The 22,801-nt window shown below is 44.6% G+C and overlaps 1 protein-coding gene across 1 annotated transcript in view; it reads left to right on the top strand.

The window, feature by feature from the left end:
• Positions 1-14,284, top strand: part of LOC137534193 (E3 ubiquitin-protein ligase DTX4-like) — a 68,268-nt gene extending 53,984 nt beyond the window's left edge. The window contains exons 6-9 of the mRNA XM_068255588.1: positions 415-516; positions 1,437-1,598; positions 2,927-3,016; positions 7,144-14,284. Of these exons, the coding sequence (XP_068111689.1) occupies positions 415-516; positions 1,437-1,598; positions 2,927-3,016; positions 7,144-7,356 (567 nt within the window). The 3' untranslated portion in view covers positions 7,357-14,284. The remainder of the gene's footprint in view (positions 1-414; positions 517-1,436; positions 1,599-2,926; positions 3,017-7,143) is intronic.
• The last annotated feature ends 8,517 nt before the right edge of the window (positions 14,285-22,801 follow it).

Raw genomic sequence — 22,801 nt, 5'->3', positions numbered from 1 at the left:
TTAAGAGGAAATAAATATGACAGCCTCCATATTCTTCTCACTTCAGTTGTCCTTTGAATGTTATCATTTTAAACACTGTGCTAGTGACTCTGGATGCATTCCTGGCTCACAGAGGCAATATGCATGGCTTCACTTACTCTCCTGAAGAGATGCATTATGGGAGTTTCATTTGAGAAAAGAGGAAGCAATCTCATGCAAGACAATAGGGTACTTTTGCAGTATTTTTATGGTGCGATTTTTAATTGATTTTAGTCCACCATGTCTAAAGTGGTCCTGAAGGTACTATAAGTAGTCCCATATGAGGTATTTCACTTGTTTGCTGGAGAGAATAGATTATTTTACATTCCTTGCTTTTTTCTGTAATTTTTGTGGTGTGTATAATAAAACATATCTATTTAATCCTTTCACCCATAGGACTGTGCACTGTGCGGTGAGGAGATGACAAATGGAGAAGTGGGGAGATTATATCGCTGCTCTCACACCTACCATGTGCGCTGCCTGGCTTCTCTGTATAAGGTAAACACTATGTATATTTCATTCTAAGACATTTATTTCATGTAAAAACTCATTTCTTAGGTTATGGTGAAGGTTGACTGGTTCATTCCAAAACCAACAGTCTAATTCCATATTGAAGATAACTCTGTACAGTACATTTGTCCGACTCTATAAAATTGGGCACAGGGAGAAGCCGAGAGACAGCACTTCCTGCGCAAGGTAATCTAAGGGAATATAATAAATATATTTCCCTACTGACTATCTCCCACTCTTCACGTAATTCGGGGCCCAGCTATTGCCGGTATGCAAATCATGGTGCTTTAACGGCGGCACCTTAAATGTAGTAATAGTGACATTCTGTAAATACATTTTTTCCTACTTTTTATTATCTATACAGTTATCATATTTTCTTTTGTGCACAAGTAATATTGTCTCTTTATAAATTACAAGTTCCTAAAGTACAGTTTATCTGTATTGAAAGCTGCCATTGTAATTTTTTGCATAGCTGCTGTATTTATATATTGCAATGTATCCAGTGAGAATGTGTCTTCTCCTGTGTACACTTTTGGCTTGTATGCAGGCGAGACACTACTAGCAGTGTTTATATTAGCTTGTTTGTTTGCTTATCAGCTACTATTGTAATCACTTCCTCAAGTTTAGCAATGGTGCTAAGCTTCCCACTGACAAAGAAAGTGCTGTGTTTAACTGTTTGAATGCGGTTCTGCTACCAGTGTTTTTTCTGGTAGTACTTTTTTGCTGAAAAGAATCTTTCAGCTCAAAGAAGAAATGCTGAGTTTCATACCACTTCAAAGCAGTACCAAAAGTTACATCATAGTCTTGGGTGGCCTTGGCTTTTAACATATTGATCATATCAATTAGATGTGGTTATTCCTTTACAGATATCCATGTATATCATACTACTAATGTACTCTTCTTCACAGGATGGCACTTTGCGCTGCCCAACATGTCACACTTTATACGGCACGAAGATTGGCTCTCAGCCTCCTGGGAAGATGTCTTTCCATCTGATTCCTCATTCTTTGCCCGGGTATCCTGACTGTGACACCATACGAATCATCTACCATATTCCTCCTGGAATACAGGTGAGACTGGGCTCTCTTAAACTTCGTATTTTAGTTTTAAATAAACAAATGTAAATTAGAACCTGTAGCTGTCGTCTGTATTGAAGAAATCTCTCCCCACTTTCTGTTCTTGGAGTCCTTGTTACTGGGAGAGGGAGGAGGATTTAGCTGAGAATACCCTTAATTTATATCCCTGCAATATCCTCACAAGTTTGCCTTAGGCAACAAAAAGTCTAGAACCGGCCCTGAGAATCATTGTTATATCTTATACTTGTTAAAAAATGTTTTTCCTTCAAAAGCGATCAGATTCTGTCTTTCGTCAGTAATCATTGCCTAGGAACTATGAAAAGGGGGGAGGTTGCGCATCCCTTAAAACATGCTGCAATTGACTCAGGCATGCACCACCTCTATTAGGCTGAAAATGCATGCCCTGCGTCCAAAACAAATGCTACATTTATCATACTATGGAGGAACTTTGGCTTCCACTATAGTTTGCATGCAAAGTATAATATACTGGACACTTGCGCCACGGTGAGGCAAACCTCCGGGCAAGTGGCCTAACCTAAATTAAAAACAACATATGTATAACCTTGGGAGCAGCTAAGCAAAAATGTGTAACTTACATTTTAATGGACAGCAAGGAGTGGGCCAGTGCACACCACAAAGGCTGCATCTGAAATGACCAACAGCTCACATGTGCAGCACCTCTAATAAGCTTTATGCATACTTCGCATTCAATTCAGATGCAAATCATATGCATAACTAACTACTTTTACTTACCATGCAAACTATTACTTACCATGCATTGCCTAGGAACTAGTCAAAGAGCTATCTGGAGATGCAAATTCTTTGGCAGATTCAAATACAGTAGAGTTATCTTTTTTTTTTTTAAAACATATTTTATTTGGGTTTTTGTAAGTTTTACACCATAGAAGGAACATTGTTTGCAAAACATTAGTAGTACAAAAGCTATGAGTTAACAAATTGAACACAAAAGCTGAAATGCAGGAAGTATTGTTCCCCTGTCCCTTCCCTTCCTCCTCCTCCCCCCCCCTCAGTCCCTCCCCCCAGCCTAATCCCATCCCTCAGCATTTAGGAAAAAAAGGAATTTACATGTATATTATGCAACCAAATTTACATTAGATGATTTCCAAAGAGCCGTATGCGTCAATTTTCTTGTCTTGGCGGATAGTAGAGTTATCTTGATGAGCAATGGGGCTAAACCAAAAGCAAGTATCAGCACCCAAACGCAAATCACGACAACTTTACTATGTACTAGAGCACTAATTGAAATTTAGTGGCTTTGTACCATTTCTCTTTTATATTATGTTTTGTTTCATAATTTTCAGGGTTCAGGTCAGCCCCACCCAGGAATGAAGTTCACAGCTTCTGACTTTCCTCTTCACTGTTATCTCCCTAATACCAAGAAAGGAAGAGAGGTAAGAATACACTCAATGTAGTGTTTGTGCATGTAACAAGTAAAGTCTGTGTACTGCTAATGCCACCCATTATGTCGGTTCTAGAATCAATGCAGCCAGGTTTAGCAGGCACTGTTCTTCTGTCAGCAATCTTTTTCCTCACAAATTGTTGCAGTGTTATCTCCATAGATAGATGAGGGCTGATTTAGGGCTGGTTCAGACGGACGTTCAGAGGCGTTGCGTTAGTTGGCGTCGCGGTGGTGATGCGTCCGAGCTTTCAGCAGCGTTCGCGTTGCGTTCGGATGCGGTCACGTTTTTTCTTCCCCTAGGGGGACATTACCCATCGCGGTTAACCGCCCCTGGAAGCTACATGTAGCTTCCAGGGGCTCCTGGAACGCCAGGAAAAATTGGGACCCGAACGCCGCATTCGTGTAAACGCGCGTAAAAGCTTGGTACAAACACTCCCATTCACTTGAATGGGATTGTTTAACGTCAAGCCCTGAACGCTGGCGGTAAACACTGCACAAGCGTCCGTCTGAACCAGCCCTTACTGAGTCTCCTGGGCTAGGTACACACCATACAATTTTTATGTTCGATAGATAATTTCCGACATGTCCGATCTCCCACCCGATCGTTTGTCCGCTCAATTCCACATTGAGGACAATAGAAAAAGATAAGAAAAAAAAACGAGCGGAAAATAAGAGAATCGCCTGCAGAGTCGAGCGGAAGAATCGAGTGGCAAAATCAAGCCGTGTATGCCCAGCATAAGATTTACCTGTCAGCTAATTTCCAACATTCTATCTAACTATCTAGCTGCCGAGCAATTAGGCATTGTTCTACTCAGCAGGAGATAATCAGAAGACAATGCACCAGAGATAATGACCAGTCTTTACAGGTGCATACACACGTCGGATTTGCGCAAACGACCCGTCTTTTGAACGTCCAAATGACCGGTCGTTTGGATGTCAAATCGGGCGTGTGTACAGTCTGTCGTTCAGCTGATAAGACCGGACTTGAGCAATCCGCGGATCACTCAAGCCCGGTCTTATCAGCCAACGTGTGTATGTACCTTACCAGTACTTTGCAGAGAATAATCTAACAGAAAATTGTATGGTGTGTACTAGGCATTAGAGAACACAAAGGTGCCCATACACTTAAGGCAGCCATACACTGCTCGATTGCCACCAGATCGACCAGCAGATAGATCCCTCTGTGATCGAATCTGATCAAAGAGGGATCTATTGGCTGCCTACACTGCAAACAGATTTTGAATCGATTTCACAATCTGTGAGGCTGCTGCCGTCCCCCCTGCATACATTACCTGATCCGGCCGGTGCGAGTCCCTGGTCTCCGCTGTCTTCTCCGCTCTGAGCTCCAGCTTCACTTTACTTCCTGTCCGGGGAATTTTAAACAGTAGAGGGCGCTCTACTGTTTAAACTTCCTGTCGGGACAGGAAGAAGTGAAGTCAGCCGAAGCCCAGCGGAGAAGGAACAGCGGGGACACTCGCCGATCAGGTAATTTATTGCCGCGAGCCTCGGTCGTCGGTCGTTCGAACGCCGCTATCGACGCACTCCCGACCCACCGGCGATTGAGCGAAATCTTCTGTGCGGACAGATTGACGGGAATGATCGATTTCAGACTGAAATCAATTGTTCGGTCAGCGTTTGCGCAACTATTTCACAGCAGATTCGATCACAATGATCGATTCTCCTGTATATCGGCGGGAAATAGTATAAGTGTATGGGTATATAATTTTGCTAGATCGCCGGCGGGTCGGGAGTGTGTCTATAGCGGTGTTCGAATGTCCAACGACCGACGCTAGCGGCAATATATTACCTGTTCCGCCGGAGCGTGTTCCCACGTTCCCTTCTCCGGACTGGGCTCCGGCTGGCTTCACTTACTTCCTGTCGGGGAAGTTTAAACAGTAAAGTTCCCTCTACTGTTTAAACTTCCCCCGACAGGAAGTAAAGTGAAGCTGAAGCCCAGAGAGGAGAAGAGACAGTGGAGACCGGGGGACTCGTGCCGGCCGGATCAGGTAATGTATGAAGGGTACGGTGGCGGCAGCGGCAGCTCCACAGATTGTGAATCGGTTTCATAGTGAAATCGATTCAAAATCTGTTTGCAGTGTAGGCAGCCAATAGATCCCTCTTTGATCAGATTCGATCACAGAGGGGATCTATTTGCTGGTCGATCAGTGTATGGCTGCCTTAAGTGATCCTTCAGTCTTGGCCTGGATTTATTAAAAACTGACTAGGATTAAAGGGCAACACTTTCCTACCCTTACCTGTGTCATTTCAACAATACTACCTAACCTTTGTAAAGTGATTTTCTCCCATAGGACCCAAAGTGTTAATTTCAGACCACAGTGAGATTGCAGGGAACATTGGTGAATTAGTGGCTGTACACACATATTGCACTACATTGGATTTTTTTTTTAAATACAACTCTGCTCTTCTGGGTGTAAAACTCTATAAAAATATAAAATGTGTTACTATAGGTGTGTGCTTTAAAGTGCCTCTGAATCAGGGAAAAAAACTATTGATTTGTCAAGCCTATGTGTAGGTTAGATTAACCCTTCCGAGTTGTGCTGTTGTTGCTTGTTGTCACCCTTCAGGGCCCCTTCTGTTCCCTGTGCCCGGGTCCTCTTTTTTTTTTCTGTAGCCGCCCAGAAGTTCCTCCGAGCAGTGCAGAGCGATTATGAGCTGTGCAGGACAAGCGCTTGCGCTTGCTTTGCTTGCCTGGTTTGGAATTTGTGCCTGCACAGTATAGGTAGCCAGATGACTCTTCCTCCCTTTCCCTCCAGTATAGGTAGCCAGATGACTTAATAACTCCTTTTCCCACCCCCACACCTTTGAGTATAGGTCGCCATATCACCTTCACACCACAGCAGCCATCAGTATCACTCATTTCTCTGCCCGTCTCCAGTGTAAAAGCTTCCTCTTTCTTTCCCTATCCGATGCTGCCCAAGTCCATAGCCGCCGGCCACAATGCAAACATGCACAGAGAGCAAGGTGGCTGCTGCACTAGCACTAGCAGCAGAGTACCACGATCAGGCGCTCACCTGATCTCCCTGCATTGCAGCATTTTCAAGCTTGCAAATGCTGCACCAGTTTAGCCTGCTGCTTTGGTGCCCTTTCTCCTGTGGTGCCCTAGGCCTTGGCCTAGGTGGCCTTGGCCTAAATCCGGCCCTGCCACTGACGTCTTCTGCAGCACTATTAAATATTGTATATAGTCATGTCGCTTACCGTCCATTACATGAGCTCACAATCTAATCTATGTTTTCTCTGTTCCCCTGCCGGTGGGAAGCCTCACCGCCAAGCACCACGCGTTGTCCCTCCGCCCTCCTTCATAGCAACAGAATGCAGACTAGTGATGCTTGTTTATAGTCTGGAACTGTCGCTTGAGGGTTCCTTTTACTATCCTTGCCTGATGGCAGTATTTGGATGTATGGAAGTAGATTAATACACACATCCAATTTTTATTGGCCAATTTTATGACTTCCATGTAGTAAGAGCTAACAGATTTTGAATGCTATGAACAGATTGAGTAGGTAAGCTCTCATTCAACATAGTGCTCAAATTGGCCAATCACGATTGGATGTGTGTACATACCTTAAGGCTAATTTGGGGGAACAAATAATCTTATCTGTATGTTTTTGGAATATAAGTGAAACCATACATGCCTCCACTGCATCATGGCTCCCTTGTTCAGCACTGCTCAGCTAAGACATTTTGAGTCTCAAAAGGATTTGCTCCATTAAATGAAGTATACTTATAAATTACAGCTAAATTGTTGGGGGCCAAATGTTTAATACTGAGTAGCTCTTAGGCCTGGGACCCACTAGCAGCGCTTTTCTAAGCGCTTGTGATTTGAAATTCTCTTGCTAATGTAATGCTATGTGTGTGATCCCACTTGAGGGATGTGATTTATAAAAAATTACCCATAGCATTGCATTAGCAAGAGTCAGTAGCACTTACAAAAGCACTGCTAGTGGGTCCCAGGCCTTAGGAGCATTCATCTTCTGAGATCTGCCACAATGGCCAGAGTTCAGATCTTGGCCTATACATGCCCAATGAGCACACTTACTATGATTTGAGAAACTGCTTTACATGGAAAGAAGTTCATTTCTAATCTGCTTCTTTTTACAGGTCCTTCTCTTGCTAATAAAAGCTTGGGAGTGTCGCCTCCTCTTCCCTGTTGTCCCTTCCAAAGTCTCTGGTGTCTCAGATTCCATCTCCATCTCCCGGATACCACTGAAGACAGAGTTTGGCTCCAATGTCACCGGCAAGGGCTTCCCTGACTCCCATTACCTGGACAGCGTTTTGCGGCAGCTTCGGGACTGGGGGGTTTCAGGAGACTGATCCATCTGGACTCATGCCCAAATGACACACCAGCATAGTTTGCTCCAAGTTTTTGCAATGGTTACATTAACCAGTCATTCCTCACGTATTCTGTTCTCTGCTTTTAGTGCAGAAAAGAGTATTTACATTTGTATATAAATGTATGCATATATCTGTGTTTGTACATGTTTTCCTCTTCTCAAAGAGCAGATTCTTTGCCGGTTTAGCTGAAGACTTATTTAATAGTTGTTGCACATTTTGTGCACTTTTATATTTTTTTATATTCTCTTTTACAAGGAAATCAATTTTAAGCTTATTCTCCTCTCTAAGGAGAAAGCGATAGTACTCGGGACGTGTTCAGGGACTTGGCATTCACTACCCTTCAGTAGCCCCCCCTAGACATTGCCCTCCATATTTCAGCACCTTCCCACAGATATGAGTCTGGCATTTTGCTTGTAGATAATCGGGTCAGGAAAAGATTACTGGGCACGAGTGGTCTGCCAAACTGCTGAAGGGATAAAGCATGTACCAGTCTCTTGCCAATATGTATAATTGCTGGAGTAAGGTACGTGCACCTTCAGCAGTGGCATTAGATAGTTGTCAGTGGCAAATGTAAAGTAGAAAAAAATGAACAGGCACTGTACCTTTAATGTGGTCTGAAAGTAAGCATTTCTACTTTGCTCTAAAAGATTCCTCACAGCTTGAAAGCTACTATCCCAGACATTCTTTTTAGCAGAACATCACTAAAATGGTTAAACAAAGCACTTTGTCCTGCTATTCAGCTTCAAATCTGCATCCAAACTGCAGATAACAGTATCTGTTTTACTTCTTAAACACAAATTTGTCAACACAACAGCAAACAAACACTCTCTGAGAAATTGTCTCTGCTTCAGGCACACACAGAGTTCAGAATAGCTCATTAGAAGATGTTACTATATAATAAAAAGCAGTTTGAATAAAATGCAATGACAGCTTTTAGGGCACGATAAATTCCACTTTGGAAACTTGTAATTTTTAAACAGACAATATTACTTATGCACAAAATCAAATATGATAACTGTATAATAAATAAAAAGTAGGAAAACATATTTTTATTGAATGTTATGTCGGAGTTTCAGACCACTTTAAGGCTTTTACTCTGCTCTGTATCCACATGCATGCAGCTACAGGATAGGAGGGTACTGTGGGGCCTAAAGGTCCTGGCTTCTATTTCACGTACTCCTAGTGTTTTCATTAAGGCCCAGTCAGTACCTCATATCCTGTAACTGCATGCTATATATGGATGCTATAAAGCAATAGTACCAACTTTTTTTCAACTGTACATTTGACACTGCTTGTAGAGTCTGTTATTGTATAGGGCCCAAAGTCACAGTGTGATCAGAGGAGTTGTAAAAAAGAGGCATTAGCTGTGAAGTTTAAAAGAGGCCAAGCATCGAGCTCCTCTGTAGAAGACCAAAACATGGCTGCCACCATTTCATTGCTTTACAAGCATTATGATGAGTCTGTCAACACTAGTGACATTGTGGCTCATAATAGAAATAGAATCCAGATTCTCAGAATGCATATGGAAGTTACAGAGGGGCAGTGAGTAGAAGGATGTGGACAGAAGCATAAATACAAGAGAAGATTTAGAGTCTTAGCGTAATGAAGGAAATATGCCAGGGCAGATGATCATATAAGAGGGTCACCTGGGACTTGTGCTGAAAGGTGGGTAGAGGCTATTTACTAGAATCACTGTTGTGGCTTCTCATTTTCTTAGCGCTTAATTACTGACTGGAGATACAGATGTAGTGTGAGCATCCTCAATGAAAGTCCAAAGACATAACAACAAATGTTCTTTAGGAGATACCTTTCATGACTAACTGTACAAGAGTTCTTTGCAAGCTTTCACAACTTAAAGCAGACCTGAAGACACTTCGGACTTCTGCAAGCCCCCTGCAGCTGCCTTGGGCCTGCGCTGTCACTCAAAGATCCTCCGGTCCCCTGCCGTGGCTCTGTTTCTTTACCGCTGACTTACAAGTCGATGGCCACTGCGCCTGCGAGACCCTGGTCGCGTGCATCCTCGCTCCCACTTACATTGTGGGGAACGTCTTGCGCAGGCGCAGTACGAAGTTTGAGGGCGTGCGTGGACTGGGCCATGCAGTGGCCCACTGACTCACAAAACTAAACTGAGCCGCGGCAAGGGACCGGAGGATCGTTTTGCCCGGCGCAGGCACAGGACATCTGCAGGGGGCCGGTAGAAGCCCCATGTAAGTTAAACTTTGTTTTTTCACCTTACAGGTTTCCTTTAAGTTCCGTCTGCAGGAATGATACAGAACATTACCAACATAAACTTAACGTTTTGAAAACTTGCAAAGAAATCTTGTACAATTAGTCATTAAAGGTATCACCTAAACAACTTTGTTATGTCTTCGGATTCTCTCCATGACCTACATCGGATCACACACAGCTGGCTCACTGTGAGTGTAATACAGCTGCAGTAAGGAGGGGAGGCCTGCACACTGGATTAGGGAAATGAAATATTTTGCATTTAGAAGTCCTAAACGGCACAGAGTACTGTTATAAGCAGTGAATTATAGAGGAGCCTTAGCTCTTATTATTCTTGTACCTATTTTATCTAGTGCTTTGAGATGAATTGGGCTTCTTCTTTTGCAAAGCCACCTTGTGGTAAAATCTTTAACTGCAGTTTGATCAGTTATCTTTCAGGTCTGTTAGATCTAAACAGTTTTCAGTCAGTCCTTCCAAGTACAAGGCCCGATTCACACTTACAATTAAGTGTCAAACGGATGCGGTTCAACTGCTTCTGTTCCCTTTCCCCACATCCCCCCCAGACTCCCACCCCCAAAGTGTATTTTTCTGTTTAGAACAGTCCGTTTCTTCACTAGTGTGATGAAATATTCAGTTTTCTCATTGCCCCTAATGCAGTGCTTCAGCATGTGTTTCCGTTCCGCTGGGCTCAGCAGTCCGGAAAAATTGCTGCGGAAGGAAAGGTGCGGTTCGTTCAGCGGAATGCATCCGTTCGAACGGATGGATGTGAACGAATCCATAGGTTAACATTGGATCCATTCGCATCCGATCCGGGAACGGACTGTTTTTTTAGCGCTAATGTGAACCGGGCTTAAGTGAAAATCATTGAATTGGGGTATCTAAAAACTGGTATAAAACATCTTTTTAAGGTGAAAGTACTCTTTATTTGATCTGGCTTTGCTACTTAGAATTGTGATAATAATTAAAATAATTTCCTTTGCAAAGGTTTTCCATTTCACTTGTCCCCATGTATCTTTGAGGGCCTCATAAGCATAGACAATATACCTTAAAAAATAACTTTAAGCTTTGTCACCTGTTAAAGTTTAAATGTATGGAAATCACATTTACCTGCATGGGTTATAGAGAAATCTGCTTGTGACCACTGACCTAACTGGAAATGTTGCAAGGAATTTGCATCTTTGTCCATCTGCTAGCCAACTGTAGAAAAGAAATGTTTTACTATGACTGGTTTATTTGTTTCGAGCAAAGATACTCTGCTGATTACATTGTGCTGTGAATCTGCCCACACCTAAGAAAACTATAGAGGGTACATGCACACATACAATTTTGATTGCCCAATGATTGGGCCAACAGATTTTATAATAGTATGAACAGATTGTGTAGCTAAGCGCTCGTACTACATGGAGGTGGTAAAATTGGCTAATCATTGGCCAATCAAAACTGGATGTGTGTATGCGACCTTAGTCAATAGTCAATAATAAAGTTGTTAAAGAGTAACTGTCAGGCTGCAGAAGCTAATTTAAACCTCTATTCTCCTGTGTTAAACAGTTTAGACAGAAGCCAAAAAGGCATTACTAAAGATAAAAATCTCTCTTACATTTGATGTGTGCTTATCAGCAAAGCTAAGCTCCTAAGGAGGACACAAGCCGCATTCCATACTGCAAAGCATTCTGGGGCCCTCCCCTCGGCTGCTAAGGAGAAGACGGGATCAAGTTTCAGCAGCTTCTAACTCAGTCCAGCCACAGCACAGATAAATCTCTGGGCAGAGTACACTGCAGGAGTCCGCTATTGTTCCTAGCCACATGGCTCATTAATATTCACTGCACACTGTGTTATTCTGTAGGAGCTCCTCTGTGATCAGGAAGCAGGCAGGACATGACGACACATTTGGCTTCACAAACATGGAACCTGCCATGGGCTGTCAGGAGCATCATTCTCTGCATATACTATATAAAAATTCTGTGAAATCCAAACGTGGACAGTGAAATGCATATGTAATGTAAGTACAGCCAATCTTTAGCTACTGATATATGTGTTTATTTTCTCTGAGACCTTATACCTAACAGCTCCTCTTTAATGAACTGATTCACTCTTTAAATGACTGTATTACAAGGGATGAGTTGCTAGCACCAGGCTCCGGTTTCCAGCCACCCTCTAATGCTGCATATGAATTTTCATAAGTTTTGCTGAATACTCTGTTTAAATTAAAGGACATCCGAGGTGAAAATAAACTGATGAGAAAAACAATTGTATCTATCCTCCTTTTCCTAAAAAATGACTTTTTAGATATCCCACGGTTTTATTTTATATTTCAATCTAGTTTTTACTGTTTCATTGTCTCTGCTCAATGACACCTTCACTGAAGTATGCTAGAGCTCAACTCTATGAACTATTGACCCTTTTTATCTCTTTCCTTCTCTCAGAAGCCATTTACTGACAGGAAAGTATTTAATGGCTGTAATTACTTATCAGTGAGGGTTATGCAATAGTCTGACCCAGTCCGACCCGGGCAGAAACTGTCACTTGCATACCTGATGTTTAACTCTTACAGGCAGAGAAAGAAAAAAAGGAACATAGCCTAGTTATTCGTGTGCTTGGCAATATACATACACACGTTTATCTCATCATGTCATATGTCACCTCAGTTGTCCTTTAAAGAGAGCCTTTAGTTTGCTTCTTAGGCTGTGATCACACTATACTTGTTGGGCTACATTATTACACAACACATCAGACTCACTACCTATATTGTACTGTAGGCTGGTTCACATACATGAGATGTGTTTTTCCAACACACAGCTGCACACATTTCTCTGTACAACATGCGCGGTATAAGTGAAAGTGGCTGTAGACACACTACAATGTGCATGTTACAATAACTACACAACCCATTGTAAAACATGCGTTATAATGCACACATTTACAATGCACAGAATGTGAACATAGCCTGAAAGTTGGGAGAAGCACCTGCTCATTATCACACACTTGGGGCTATAATATAATGTAAAACTGATGATAGTTTTGGGTAGACTGCCTGATTAACTCTCCAGATCATCAGAATTTACCGGCAAGCTTGTAACGGGTAGCCCTAAGCTGTCCTTTAGAGTGCATTCACACTATATTCACTGCATTTGCATTGCAGAAGAATTCAACATGTCAGATCACTGCCTATACAATTCTATGGGCCTGTTCACATCTCTGCGCTGTAAGGATCACGTTATGCAGGCTTTGTATTAACACATGTTACAATGCAAGCAGCGTCTATTGCAGTTCACAAGTAATATAACGCTTGTGAATCCAGGCTCTAAGGATCAGTTACCACATGTTACAGCTTGACTTGTATAAAGTACAATAAATAACAGTCATGGACAAATCTCTAAAGTTTACTAGCCATTTGTATAAAGCTTACTAGGGCAGGACTTGTATAAAGGGATTGTTGGTAAAGCTAGACAAGACAAATATAATTTATATTGCGCTTTTCTCCTAGCGGACTCCAAGTGCTTGAGCTGCACTAGGGTGCGCTCAGTAGGCACTAGCAGTGTTAGGGTGTGTAGTCCAAGGACTCCTTACTGAACTGGCTTACTAAACAGGAAGAGCCAAGATTTAAACCCAAAACTCCAGTGTCAGACGCAGAACGCTTAAAGTGGACCCAAACTAAAAATGCAAGATTTCAGGAATAAAATTTATTTTCTAAATTTATAATAATAAATAGCAGCCTTTTTTGAGCTGCATGATGACAAATATAAAACATTTTATATTTATTGGAGGAACTCCTCCCTTCCTTTCATATTGCCGGGACAGAATCCGGCAAAATGCTGGAGTAGGTGGTGTCCTGCAAAGGAGGAATTGCTAATGGCTGCCACCTGTGTAACCCTAGTTATGCAAAGAGAAGGGTGAAAAGCATGCACTGAAATGCTCATAGGTTTGAAGGAGTGTTTATTAATCTTTGTGTGTGTCAGAGTGGTGCAACTAAATATTTTGAATCAAAAAAATGTTTGGTTTGGGTCCGCTTTAACCATTACACTATCCGGCTGGAACTCCTCAACCCAATCCTTTCTGGGTGTGGCTAACACGGTTTTAAAAATATTCAGTCTTCTGCTTTACTACTATCATTTTTCCCAAGATGCCTCTCTGAGCAGGGTCAACCATTTCTGAGTAATGCCAATAACTTTTATGAATCCCGGGACGACGTTCAAGTGTTTTGGGCCTTATCTATGAAGAGTATCCTAAAGGGTGTTATTATTGCTGTAAAGCAACCTGTCAGCTGCTGTCAGTTCTCTCTTAGCAGGTTACATGAAGAAAAAAATAAAAATGATTCTGTTGCTCTATAGAACAAAAGTATTTTACCTTTAGATGACATTTCATATCTGAGGTCCTATGACAGTTTTTCCTTATGACAAAAAGGGAGAGCATTATCTTATTAAACCCTTTATTTCAAAGTTTATCTCAAGAAGTTATATTAGAAAATGTTACTTTGGATACCAGATTGTAATTATGTTAGGCTTGACTTCTTTCTGTGTGTATTTTATATATTTTCTATAGGTTTTCGGAAATTATTTTTACATTCTAACACAAAATGTAATCAAATGCAAGAATAATTTGGACATAGAAAGCATTTGGAATTCAGGACTGTCTTGTAAAGGAGAATCTGGAGCATACAGTTCAGAAATAAATGTGCAAGATGAGAAGCTATGTAACTGTGTCTGTGTTTTTCTTTTTCATTTACTGCTCAAATAAAAAAATATTGTTCCATAAAGAAACTGCAAGAATGGGAGGCTTGTATAATACCCCTACACAACTAGCGCCTGCGCAGCTTTCATCTTATCGCAGAGGGTAAAACCACACAAGGCAGAATCGCATGAGTTTTCCCCATAGCACATAGTGGAAAAGGCATATGCGATTCCACCTAGTGTGTTTATACCCTCAAGGTTCTACTATTGCTCCTCAACCTCTCTCACCATCCTGAAGTAAAAGTGCACCGTGTTTCTGCAAAATTTCCTAAGCATGCTTAGGAGGCCAAGGCGTTATTCTCACATTTCCAAATAACCAATATGTAAAACTTTTGATTAAAAAAAGTTTTTAAACTATTCCTCGAAAATTGAGCATCTAATACAGGGGTAGGGAATCTTACATAGTTACATAGTTATTTTGGTTGAAAAAAAGACATACGTCCATCGAGTTCAACCAGAGAACAAAGTACAACACCAGCCTGTTCCCTCACATATCCCTGTTGATCCAGAGGAAGGCGAAAAAACCCTTACAAAGCACGGTCCAATTAGCCCCAAAAGGGAAAAAAATTCCATCCCGACTCCAGATGGCAATCAGATAAAATCCCTGGATCAACATCATTAGTCATTACTGTGAGGGATAGAGGACCCGCTGCCAGCAGGCATGAGGCTGCGGGCTCTGCTTCCCGGACTCTCACCGCCGGCGTGCCGCCAAGCGGGGCTGTGCGGTCGGCGGAGTCCGAATGCTCGGCGGACTCCGCCGCGCAGTTACCTCCTATTGGGTCTCCTTCGCCGGCACTTACCTGGCGCTTGGCGCGCGCGAAAAGACAGGAACTTTATCGTTCCCGAAGAGGAGTCAGCTGACCAGGCTGGTCAGCTGACTCCAGCAGGGCCAGGGATTGGCTGGGCAGCTGCGGGACGCTGCTAGAGCATTCCCCATCATAAAAGGAGCTGTCTGTCAGTTGCTCCTTGTCTGCTGTCGTGAATACACTTCTGTGTTGGCGCTCAGACCTTAGTGCAGTGCCCTGGTGTTGATACTAAGGATTTCACACCTTAGCTTAGGATTGTTATTGTATATTGATCTGTGTTTTGACTCTGGCTATCCCTGACTACTCTAACTCTTGCTGATCTTGTACCTTGCCTATCCGATCCTTGTTGCCGACCTCTGCCTGTCTAACGATTACTCTTCTGCCTTCCGCCCCTGTACTGCCGCCGACATCTCTGTTGCCGAACCCTTGCCTGTCTGACCTTTCTCCCTTCAGTGGAACGTCTCCCACTGGAGGGTTATCTCTGAGGCTTGCCTCTCCGAGACACCTGCCCCAAGCAGACGATTACTGCTGGGGGTCGAGATTCCTCACTCAGCCTGGTTAGAGGATCTCACTCACGGGGTTCCCATTCAGAGGTAACCACACCTCTGAGGAATTACCGTGTGGTGGACATTTCCACACTATCTGAAATATACTGTCTTTATTGTGTTCTTTTGCTGGTGTCCAGAGGTTAGCAATATATCGGATTATCGGTGATACTGCAGATCATCAATAATCGGGTATATATCTGCATTCTTGGTGATACTGCAGATCGCCAATAATCAGATTCTCTCTGCGTGCTGACACCGATCATGACAATTACCTAGTAATTGTAGCCATGGATATCTTTCAACGCAAGGAAAGCATCTAAGCCCCCTTTAAATGCAGGCATAGAGTTTGCCATAACGACTTCCTGTGGCAATGCATTCCACATCTTAATCACTCTTACTGTAAAGAACCCTTTCCTAAATTATGGTTAAAACGTTTTTCCTCCATGCGCAGATCATGTCCTCTAGTCCTTTGAGAAGGCCTAGGGACAAAAAACTCATCCGCCAAGCTTTAATATTGCCCTCTGATGTATTTATACATGTTAATTAGATCCCCTCTAAGGCGTCTTTTCTCTAGACTAAATAAACCCAGTTTATCTAACCTTTCTTGGTAAGTGAGACCTTCCATCCCACACATCAATTTTGTTGCTTGTATCTGCACCTGCTCTAAAACTGCAATATCTTTTGTAATGTGGTGCCCAGAACTGAATTCCATATTCCAGATGTGGCCTTACTAGAGAGTTAAACAGGGGCAATATTATGCTAGCATCTAGAGTTTTTATTTCCCTTTTAATGCATCCCAAAATTTTGTTAGCTTTAGCTGCAGCGGCTTGGCATTGAGTACGATTATTTAACTTGTTGTCGATGAGTACTCCTAAGTCCTTCTCCAAGTTTGATGTCCCCAACTGTATCCCATTTATTTTGTATGGTGCTAGACCATTGGTACGACCAAAATGCATGACTTTACATTTTTCAACATTGAATTTCATCTGCCATGTATGTGCCCATATAGCCATCCTATCCAGATCCTGTTGCAATATGACACTATCCTCCTTGAGAGTTGATGATTCTGCACAATTTTGCATCATCTGCAAAAATAGCAACATTGCTCACTACTAGTGTTGGGCGAACAGTGTTCGCCACTGTTCGGGTTCTGCAGAACATCACCCTGTTCGGGTGATGTTCGAGTTCGGCCGAACACCTGACGGTGCTCGGCCAAACCGTTCGGCCACATGGCCGAACTAAGAGCGCATGACCGAACGTTCCCCGAACGTTCGGCTAGCGCTGTGATTGGCCGAACGGGTCACGTGGTTCGGACCCGAACGCGCTCTGATTGGCCGAACGGTCACGTGGTTCGGGTAAATAAATACCCGAACCACGTCATATCTCCGCCATTTGTCTGTGGGTTTAGCTTTGGGTAGGCAGGCAGGGTAGTTCGCGCTCCAGCCACGCTAGCCAGGGTCCCCCCTGTCATTGTGTCACTGCTGGGAACAGTAGTACACCGCTTGCTCAGCCACACTATATAGCATTCTGTTTACTGCCACTCTGTGTACCTCGCTCAGCCACACTATATAGCATTCTGTTTACTGCCACTCTGTGTCTGCTGGGAATAGTAGTACACCGCTTGCTCAGCCACACTATATAGCATTCTGTTTACTGCCACTCTGTGTACCTCGCTCAGCCACACTATATAGCATTCTGTTTACTGCCACTCTGTGTCTGCTGGGAATAGTGGTACACCGCTCGCTCAGCCACACTATATAGCATTCTGTTCACTGTTCTGTGTCTGTTTGGAATAGTGGTACACCGCTCGCTCAGCCACACTATATAGCATTCTGTTTACTGTTCTGTGTCTGCTGGGAATAGTGGTACACCGCTCGCTCAGCCACACTATATAGCATTCTGTTTACTGTTCTGTGTCTGCTGGGAATAGTGGTACACCGCTCGCTCAGCCACACTATATAGCATTCTGTTTACTGTTCTGTGTCTGCTGGGAACAGTAGTACACCGCTCGCTCAGCCAGAGTATATAGCATTGTGTTTACTGCCACTCTGTGTACACCGCTCAGCCAGACTATATACCATTGTTTACTGACACTCTGTGTACACCGCTCAGCCAGACTATATACCATTGTTTACTGACACTCTGTGTACACCGCTCAGCCAGACTATATACCATTGTTTACTGCCACTCTGATTCTGCTGGGAACAGTAGTACACCGCTCGCTCAGCCAGACTATATAGCATTGTGTTTACTGCCACTCTGTGTACACCGCTCAGCCAGACTATATACCATTGTTTACTGACACTCTGTGTACACCGCTCAGCCAGACTATATACCATTGTTTACTGCCACTCTGATTCTGCTGGGAACAGTAGTACACCGCTCGCTCAGCCAGACTATATAGCATTGTGTTTACTGCCACTCTGTGTACACCGCTCAGCCACACTATATAGCATTGCGTACTCTGCCAGTCAGTGTGTATATTGCTGGGATCAGTAATACTCCACTCACCGTCAACCACTATATGAGCTCAACATGAGTTCCCCAGAGACCTCCGCTGTGAGCAGCACTCCCAACAACAGCAACAGCCAACGCCCCACGCAAGCTATAACATCCACCCCAGCAGCCAGTGGTCAGCAGCAGCCCTCCCCGGAGGAGAACGTTGTGTCCATCAGTCCGTCGCCAGAGCGATTAATGAGGGCTGCCATTGAGGAGATGATGGGGCCTGATGTGGAGGAGGAGGTCTGGCTCAGGCCAGCATCCCAAGTTAATGTTGAGGACGATGAGGGGTCTGTGTCTGGGGATGTTGGGGTGGCAGAGGTGGTGGGTGGGTCAGACTCAGGAGAAGAGTTGTATGATGAGGATGATGATCGGGACCATCTGTATGTGCCTCAGAGTCCGACCCCGGAAAACATGTTGTATCGTGTGTTTAGGTACTAAAATCTGCGTTCCCTCCCAGTAGTGTTGGGCGAACAGTGTTTGCCACTGTTTGGGTTCTGCAGAACATCACCCTGTTCGGGGTGACTATATAGCAGACTATATAGCATTGTGTTTAATGCCACTCTGTGTACACGGCTCAGCCACACTATATAGCATTGTGTTTACTTCCACTCTGTGTCTGCTGGGAACAGTAGTACACCGCTCACCCGCCACTGTATAGCATTGTGCTCTGTGTCACTGCTGACAATAGTGGTACACCGCTCACCCACCACTGTATAGCATTTCTGTACTGCCACTGTACTGCTGCCAGTCAGCGTGTACTTTAAGGATAAGTGAAATGAGGAAGAAATCCGGTGAAAGAGGGAGGGGCAAGGGAAGAGGTGTTTCCCCTGACGGTTCACGTACAGGCCACAGGGGAGCACCCAAGAAAACCCACTCAATACTGCCCATGTTGTCCAGGACAACAACCCTCACAGATCCAAAAGAACAGGACCAGATAATTACTTGGATGACCTCTCAAGCGTCCAGCAGTGGGTTAAGCAGCACCAGCACATCACGCACGAGGTCCGAGTCCTCAGCCAGTTAAAGTCTGGGCTTTCTTTGAAGACTGCACTGAGGATGTTACCATGGCGATTTGCAAGGTGTGCAAGACCCGCCTGAGCAGGGGGAAAAGTATTAACAACCTCTCCACCACCAGCATGAGCCGCCACATTCTATCCAAACATCCCACTCTGTGGGCAAACGCGGCAGGACAGGGTACCACCAGCAACACTGCCTCCCTTGGGTTCACCAGACTCACCACCAGACCCGCCTCAGCAGCAGCAGTAGCCCAGCCATTGCGTGGTTCACAACATTCACAAACATCAGACGATGCTGACACTGTCACTTTCCGGACTAGTGCTCTTGAGGTCTCCCAGTGTTCATCAAACACAACAACCAACAGCCCTTCGGTGTGCAGCGCTACGGTTGAGTTGTCTGTCTCTGAGATGTTTGAGCACAAGAGGAAATTGCCAGCAAATGACCCCCGGGCCGTGGCAGTAACAGCCAGCCAGCATAGCCAAGCTTCTGGCCTGCGAAATGCTGCCATATCGAGTGGTGGAGACAAACAGCTTCAAGGGCATGATGTCAGTGGCCATCCCACGTTACGTGGTTCCCAGCCGCTACCACTTTGCGCGCTCTGCAGTGCCTGAGTTGCATGAGCACGTGGTCAGCTAAATAACCCGAAGCTTGAAGAATGCCGTTGCCTGCAAGGTTCACCTCACCACTGACACCTGGACGAGTGCGTTCGGCCAGGGTCGATACATCTCCCTTACCGCGCACTGGGTGAACCTTGTGGAGCCTGGCAGCGATTCCTCACCTGCTACGGCGCGGGTGTTGCCCACGCCGCAAACAGCTGGATAACAACAGCAGCACCTACCTCTCTGACTCCTTCTCCTCCAACGCATCTCAAAGCTGTACCTCATCCGGAAATGCTAACCCAGCACCAGCAGCAGTAGGATCGTGGAAGCAGTGCAGCACAGCTGTTGGCATGCGTCAGCAAGCGTTGCTGAAGCTGATCTGCCTTGGGGATAAGCAGCACACAGGGGAGGAAATTTGGAGGGGAATAAAGGAACAGACGGATTTGTGGCTGGCACCGCTGGACCTGAAACCGGGCATAAAGCTAGACACCTGGCACGAACTGGCAATGTACGCAATAGAGGTGCTGGCTTGCCCGGCAGCCAGCGTTATGTCGGAACGCTGTTTCAGTGCTGCCGGAGGCATCATCACAGATCGGCGTATCCGCCTCTCCACAGAAAATGCAGACCGTCTGACTCAAATTAAAATGAATCAATCCTGGATTGGAAACGACTACGCAACACTCCTGGACCCCAACCAAGTAACATGACCGATGAACATCTGGGATGGTTTAGCGTTTCCGGTCCCTGTTTATTGAACCTCTCATCTGTATTACATTTATGACTGCATGGCGGCAAAAAGCATTGCTGCTATATCCGCACGCTTTTTGTCCTCATGCAAGGCCTGGGTTGTTGTGTCTCACAAAGCGTGGCCTTCTCCTCCTGCGCCTCCTCCTGTTCCATCACGTGTGCTGCTGCTGCTGCTGCTGCTGCTGGGTTACCGTTGCCGGTCCCTGTTTATGGAACCTCTTATCTTTATTACATTTATGACTACATGGCGGTACAAAGCATGCTATCCGCACGCTTTTTGTCCTCATGCAAGGCCTGGGTTGTTGTGTCTCACAAAGCGTGGCCTTCTCCTCCTGCGCCTCCTCCTGTTCCATCACGTGTGCTGCTGCTGCTGCTGCTGCTGCTGGGTTACCGTTGCCGGTCCCTGTTTATGGAACCTCTTATCTTTATTACATTTATGACTACATGGCGGTACAAAGCATGCTATCCGCACGCTTTTTGTCCTCATGCAAGGCCTGGGTTGTTGTGTCTCACAAAGCGTGGCCTTCTCCTCCTGCGCCACCCTCCTCCTGTTCCATCACGTGTGCTGCTGCTGGGTTAGCATTACCGGTCCCTTTTCCTGGAACCTCTTATATGTATTACATTTATGACTGCATGCCGACAAAAAGCATGTTACCTGTGCAAAGAAAACAGACATTTCCCGCATTTAAAAGACAGTTTTCCCTTTGAAACTTTAAAATCGATTTTCTCAAAAACTATAAGCTCTTTTTGCTAAATTTTTTTTCCTCTTGTACCCACTCCCAAGGTGCACATACCCTGTAAATTTGGGGTATGTAGCATGTAAGGAGGCTTTACAAACCACAAAAGTTCGGGTCCCCATTGACTTCCATTATGTTCGGAGTTCGGGTCGAACACCCGAACATCGCGGCCATGTTCGGCCTGTTCGGCCCGAACCCGAACATCTAGATGTTCGCCCAACACTACTCACTACTGCATCCACTTGGTCATTAATAAATAAATTGAAGAGCACTGGATCCAGTACAGACCCCTGCGGGACCCCACTGCTAACAGTCTCCCATTTTGAGTATGATCCATTGACCATAACTCTTTGTTTTCTGTCCATTAGCCAGTTCCCTATCCATGCACACAGACTCTTCCCCAGTCCTTGCATCCTCAACTTTTGCACCAGACTTTTGTGGGAACAGTGTCGAAGGCCTTTGCAAAGTCCAAGTATATCACATCTACAGCATTCCCAATATCCACATTAGCGCTCACTACCTCATAAAAGCTGAACATGTTAGTCTTTAGTAAACCCATGTTGATGCTGAGAAATAAGATTATTTTCTATTATGAAGTCATGTATAGTATCTCTTAAGATGGCCATACACTGGTCGATTTGCCATCAGATTCGACCAACAGATAGATCCCTCTCTGATTGAATCTGATCAGAGAGGGATCGTATGGCCACCTTACTGCAAACAGATTGTGAATCGATTTCAGCCTGAAACCGATCACAATCTGGAGCTGCCGCTGCTGGCGCCCCCCGCATACATTACCTGCTCCGGCCGGCGCGAGTCCCTGCTGGCTTCTCCGCTCCAGCCCTGCCACGCTCCGGCTACTGAACTAGAGGGTGCTCTACTGTTTAAACTTCCTGCCGGGACAGGAAGTTCTGTGTAGCTCTGGAGCCCGAAGCGGAGAAGAAGACCAGGGGGCTCGCGCCGGCTGGAGCAGGTAATGTATTACCGCTGTATTGCGTCGGTCGTCGGGAATTCGAACGCCACTAACGACGCACTCCTGACCCGCCGGCGACTGAGAAAAACCTTCCGCACGGATGGGTCGACGGGAATCGACGGGAACGATCGATTTTGGACGAAAATCGATCGTTCTGTCAGAGGTGTGTGCGGCAATTTCACAGCCGTTTCGATCACTGTGATCAAGACGGCTGTATATCGGTGGGAAAATCGTTAGGTGTATGGGCCCCTTAAGTAACCCCTCAAATAGTTTGCATACAACTGATGTTAAGCTTACAGGTCTATAATTTCCTGGATCTGATTTTTTGCCCTTCTTAAATAATGGGAAAACGTGGGCTGTACACCAATCCACTGGGACTCTGCCAGTTGAAAGAGAGTCACAAAAGATAAGATAAAGGGGTTTATCTATAACTGAACTTAATTCCCTTAGGACCCGAGGATGCATGCCATCCGGGCCAGGAGCCTTGTCTATTTTTAATTTATTTAGTCTTGCCTTCACGTCTTCCTGCGTTAAGTATTTAA

Source organism: Hyperolius riggenbachi, chromosome 10, assembly GCF_040937935.1.
Source record: "Hyperolius riggenbachi isolate aHypRig1 chromosome 10, aHypRig1.pri, whole genome shotgun sequence".
NCBI lineage: Eukaryota > Metazoa > Chordata > Amphibia > Anura > Hyperoliidae > Hyperolius > Hyperolius riggenbachi.
The sequence above is the reverse complement of the archived record's forward strand: the minus strand, read 5'-3'. Positions and strand labels throughout refer to the sequence as shown.